Raw genomic sequence first — 5,999 nt, 5'->3', positions numbered from 1 at the left:
TTTTATGATATTATCGCCTTACAGCTTGCGCGGAACTAACTAAACAATGTGATGAGCCCTCTTTCGTTTTCTAATTATTAATCAATTAATTCATTGTATGTCATCTTTATTTCTGAAGGCCTCGCCATTTCACACCAAAGCAATTTAGGCCTCTACAATTTTGGACACCTAAAACTGGAGCCCCAAATCGACGAGCAATTTACTTACTACAGCTCCACTTTGATAGGATAAGAAAGTGATACTGGCAAAATATTGACGTAGAAAACAAACTAAATTAAAAGACACCTTGTACTTTGCCCGCATATAACCCAATAAGCCGAAAGCTATCTCCAAAGTGAACTTGTTACCAATCCATTCAGATACTGGGACCAAATACTTGTAGCATATTGTTTGAGAGATTAAATTTAGAGACATCACAAGTCACAAAAACATCAAAAGAAGTACCGTGTACCTTGCCAACAAGATGTCAATGGTGGATAAGAAAACCATTAATACTAGCTCTCTTTTAGTAAAAGACAGCAAAGTTTTGTACACAAGAGGCGCCATAATTAACTGCAGACATTTCAGCAATAAGTTAAACCTTGCACCTGCAAATTGGAATCTCTATTGTGTTCTCAATCGTGTCTTCCACCTTAGCTTGAAAAGTTTCTTCATTCCCATCATTGTCAATTTTAAAGGTAATGTAGTATGTAAAGTCACGACAACCACCAGCATTTATCCTCACAATCTCCTTAATATAGCGTTCTTTCCCCTGCAGTTAATAATAGGTAAAGTCAATACTCATGAAGGAAGAGCAGCACAGCAGAAAATGGGCAAATAACAACGTATAGATCATACATCATTGCCAAAGTACTTCTTGATTGCCATTGAAGCATAACCCTTGATCTCATCCACAAACTCAGGAAAACGTTCAAATCCGATCATGGGGTAGATGGGAGCAAACATGCACGACCCAGGGTATTCATCAAACTCAAAACCCTATTAAGATGCATATAACATAAATAAACAGATGAGAATTGCGACAGAGTCAAAAGGTTTATATTTTAGTGAATAATTCAGCATTTGAATTCTGAGTGATCGGAACAAAGAGAGTAAAATACATCACAAATTTGATAGTTGAAAACTTGGACCACAATAGAATGTGTTTTCATGGAGCAGATTCTGTCATTTACACAAGTTATGCACGCAGATATGTATGTCCATGCAGACAAGAGGGTAAAAGAGAAGTTAGGAATTTCCAACATTTCAGTTGTCACACAAAAAAGAACACTGACAATTGTAGTGGATTGGCTGGTGACATGACAGCGTATCAAAAAACCAAGAACAGAACTCAACAAAAACCATAGATCATTTTTCCCTTCAAACCCAAACCATATAGTAGAGAGCACCCAAAACGGGAAAAAAAAATAAAAATAAAAAGAACCATTGTATAGACAAACTTTAATTACACAAAGAATTGCAACTTCCGTTCCAGCCATTTATGGAATTCCTTTTCCCATTCATTTAGGAAAATTCCAAGTTAGTGCTTTGTGTACTAGTAGAATTTTTGGCCAAAAACATCCTTAAATTTTAACCAAACTTAAACTACATCCCTAAGCTGTCATTGCTAACAAGGGGCAGCCTCAAGTATCCTAACATTAACAAGTTACATCCTGCTGTTAGGATCTGTCAGAAAACTAACGAACATTCTATCAGGTGCACGGCACATGATATTTTATCATCTCCCCCAGATTTCCCCTAGCGTCGATCATCAGGAACTAGAACTAACACCAACAAAAGCCGGTTAAAAATAAGAAATACAAAGTCTGTTCTTCCACTACCAGGGTTTTTGCACCATCTTCTCCATGCTTTTTCTTCCAACCTATTGCTATCTTGTAATATTAGTTTAAGCAACCTGGTGATTCTTGATTACCTTCTTATCCTTGGTTTTCGATGCTTTTACAAAATGGAGACAACTATTTTACTCCCAATTGCGTCATAAATCAACACTTCTTCATTCTAGGGAATATGTCTTTATATGCATGAGTATAGATATATATATATGTTGATCAATTAGTTCTAAGTGCTTATTGTTATAAACATGCTCTTTGAAACAAATACCTTAGCGACACTCATACTGAAACTTCTCAAAAATTTGAGCTCAAAAATCAGTAAGAAGCGTTTATCTTATTCCTCTTGTTCCAATTAAAATTTTATAGCCAGAAAGAATGATATCATGTTATTGTACATTAACAACCCAAATGAATATGGGATGTAGGTCACCAAGCTTCTTAAAAAAATTTGAAGCATCAAAATCAACAGAGATATACATGTGCATAAGAAGAAAATGCAAATTCTAAATTAAGCACTAAGATTCTTCTCCAAAATCTTCCATTTTTGCATATGTGTTGAATTAATATAAATCAAAATCATGTTTTAACACATCTAGGTAACAGTCTACTGAACCCAATATGATGTCGGGCTAACTTCTCCATTTCCAAGTGTGTAACTAGAAAAGAAAAGGGTGCTATTTCTAAAAGTCTACTATGGGCAATTCTACAAGCATACTCTAGCAAGGAAATCCCATTGGGAAGGCAGAAAGGTAAAAGATGCTTAATTAACAGCGAGAGCTTTTGCGGGACAAAGACAAAATTGAATGTTTTTTGTGGGCTTCCGTTAATTTTTTGACAGATCCTAACAGTAGGATGTAACATGCTAACTTTTTTATACTTAAAGGTTGTTTTTTGTAAGGAATTGTAGTTTAGGTTGGAGGTATAATTTAGGGATGTTTTTTTAAGGTTTAGAGCTTTAATAAGGCGTAAATGTACAACAGAATAGGAAAAACACAGGGACTTCAAACATACAACAGAAGGGTACTAACTACAATTCAATCTCTACAATGAAATTTTTTGGGCCATTACATGTAAAAAGCAAGAAAAACGAGGTACAGGGAGAAAAATAGACAAGGTGTAAAGAGGAAAGAGATCACCAGATTCTGCAGAGAAATTTGGCCTAAATTCTATTTCCTTCAATATTTGAATACACATAAGTTAGGACTAAAAATCTCTTACCAATCAGGTGTTCATAAAAAGAGAAAGGAGGTCAAACATACACCTTCTTACATTGACCTACCCACAAACTTCAAAACAATACCTCCCCTTCTTCTTAGGCTTAACTCAAGAAAATGCAGTCAATTTTATGCCTCAAGAACTAAGGGAACACATGAAACCAAAATACATACAGCCAAACAAGGTGCCTTGCATTTAACAGAAGGTCAAAACAAGCAGCATTCTTGCAAATACTGTGAAAGGAAATCCAGTTGAAATCTGATAACTAGGTGGTGACTAGTCCCGTAGAATAATTCACCATCCTATTTCAAAGAGTGTAGTGCCTCAGATTTAAGTACGCCTAACATGCATTTTTATTGGATATAGTATACACATTATCAGGTGCATACAAATGTGATATAGAAAAAAATATATCTAAAATTCACAGATGTCAAAAGGAAACACTATCTCTCATCCCCTCCCAACCCATAAAAAAACAGTTGACCTGAACCAGCTTTACCAAGCATAGATGCTGAGTAATCCAAAAAGGAAGAATGCATTATTTGATTGTTAGCACATAAATTCCATAGTGTCTTGAGCCAAATACAGAAAAAATATACATATTAAAAATGGATTGATTCATGTAAAACACATAACTAAACCACACAAGTAGATAACATGAATAAAAGCATATTTAAAATGAAGTTTAAAAAGAATAAGGAGAAAAAGAGAGATATCAGGAAACATAGGTTTACATCACCTAGTATCCACATGTAGAGCCAGCCACATATAAATGATTTATCCAACAAACGGCACTATGATGCAAATGTACAGTACATGATGCAATCAACTTGCTCCACGAAAAGTTCCAACCAACATACACATTCAAGAAATTTCAAAGAGCAGCCCAGTGTACAAAGCATCCACAATCATGCAGGGCCCGGGGAAGGACCGCACCCTAAGGGTTGTAATATAGGCAGCCTAACCTAATGTAAGCATTAGTGGCTGCTTCTACGGTTCGAACCCGTGACCTATAGGTCACACGGAGACAAGAAATTTCATATTATCTAAAAGCCTATATCCTCTTACATGTGCATATATCTTTTGGATTCAAATGTGTCAAAATTTAACTGCTAGAGAACGAGGGAGTTTAACTTCCAAATACTACTCCTCAAGTGACACACTCTTTTCTTCTTTCATCAGGCTCCCATATACTTAACCCTTTATTTCAAATAGAAAAGGCAACAGGTAAACTGATAACTTCATATCTTCTAGATCTTGATATCACCTTATATTATCTACGTGGGATTTATTCCACTACTCTTCTTATTACCTTTCACATAATTTCTTCAAGCAAATACAAGTTATTTCCTCCCAACAATCTATGTGATACTCTTTCCTTTTTGGTTTGTCCCACAAAGAATGATACCTTTCTGTATTTAGGAACAATTTAACTTTAAACTTCAAATTTTACCCTTAATGAGACGATTTAAAGCCACACAAATATATATATATATATATATATATAGCTTGTTTTAAACAAGCAAGTTTTACAAGTCTTTCAAATTAAGATGGAAAGAGTCTTTAAATTACGAGGAAAGAACAAGAAGCTATTTGCAACAAGTATCAAATTGAAGGCATAGTACATGTACATTAAGCCAGCAATTACCTCGTGATTATATGCACAAATTAAGGTGTTAGTAGTATATTAAACTATTGATTTAGACAATATATGCAACAAATTAGTTTCAATCTGTTACTACTACATACAATTTTCCATTTTATTCTAATAAAAAGAAAATGGGATAAGCAAAAAAGCACGGTGGAGTAGTGAGGAACATACATCGCTCTCGTGAAGCTGTTGATAGTACTTGATAAAGACGTCCTTATTTGGCCACGTCATCCAATCATCCGGATCATACCCGGACGACTCTTTTTGCTCTCCATCAGATCCGGACTCATCATCAAACTTCAAATCATCCTTGTTATTTTCATTATCGAGTTTCAATTTCTTCTCAGGAAGCGACTCCTCTTCCGTAGAAGAGTGCGACGAGGTCCCAGCCATCAATTTTTCACCCTCCACCACCACCACAGTTCCACATGCACACGGCGTCGACATAGTTGCAAGTGTAACCCTAAACCACCGGAATTTCGGCCAAAGTAAACTATTTCTATTTGTGTGCTTTTTATGATATAATGGACCGCGTCTATGAGTACATAGTTTTAAATGATCTGTTTCAATTCATATTGTGTAATTTGAAATTTAGGAATGTATATTACTTTTAAATTTTATAACTGAACGTGTCATAATATTTGAATATTTATAAAAGTTTATTATTAAGAGTAAAATAAAAGAAAACATAAGTTACAGTGTTACACCATAAACTTGTACGAAAAATTAGGTTGCACACTAAACTTGGAGTGAATTAGTTTTCCCCTTCATGGGCCATGGCCGTGAGACGCGCGTGGTAAACTATCATTTCTGGGCACGTTTACTAAATTTAAAGGATAAAACGAATTTTAAAAAATATTATTTTGAAACATCTCTTCTTTATATTAAAAAAAGACACCAAACGGCCAAAACCAAATTTCCCGTCCAATCCACTTCCCCATCTCTCTCAAGAGCCCTTATTTTTTCTCCCTTATCTCGAATCAACCCCACTTTTTGCTCAAGATATAGATTTTCAAAGTGATTGTTTGCCTTGGACCTGGTCAAGCCGCCCTAATTACAATTGTTCAATATTTCCACTATTCCTAATTCTTGAGTGTGTCTCAAAGTAATTCTTGAAGCTTGCAAGAATTACAGAAATAAAAGTTGTACTTTTTGCTCCTGCAATAATTTTCCAAATGAATGTGACAATGGCTAACAATAGTTGCTCCAGAAAGAGACATTATATACATGTTGTTGTATTGGTGAAAAATAAACTCACCACGTGGACCAGAGGCGGATTCAGGATTTGATGGTTACGGGTG

General features: G+C 35.2%; 1 protein-coding gene across 1 annotated transcript; it reads right to left on the bottom strand.

The window, feature by feature from the left end:
- Positions 1–324: 324 nt before the first annotated feature.
- On the bottom strand, positions 325–5,263 carry LOC104092943 (uncharacterized). The gene is made up of 3 exons (XM_009598635.4): positions 4,870–5,263; positions 838–978; positions 325–751 (listed from the first exon to the last, which is right to left on the bottom strand). The coding sequence occupies exons 1-3, from the start codon at positions 5,143–5,145 to the stop codon at positions 575–577; spliced, it is 594 nt and encodes a 197-aa protein (XP_009596930.1). The 5' UTR covers positions 5,146–5,263; the 3' UTR covers positions 325–574.
- Between the last annotated feature and the right edge of the window lie 736 nt (positions 5,264–5,999).

The sequence above is a fragment of the Nicotiana tomentosiformis genome, chromosome 9 (assembly GCF_000390325.3).
Source record: "Nicotiana tomentosiformis chromosome 9, ASM39032v3, whole genome shotgun sequence".
NCBI lineage: Eukaryota > Viridiplantae > Streptophyta > Magnoliopsida > Solanales > Solanaceae > Nicotiana > Nicotiana tomentosiformis.
This window is presented reverse-complemented; position numbering and strand designations above follow the sequence as displayed.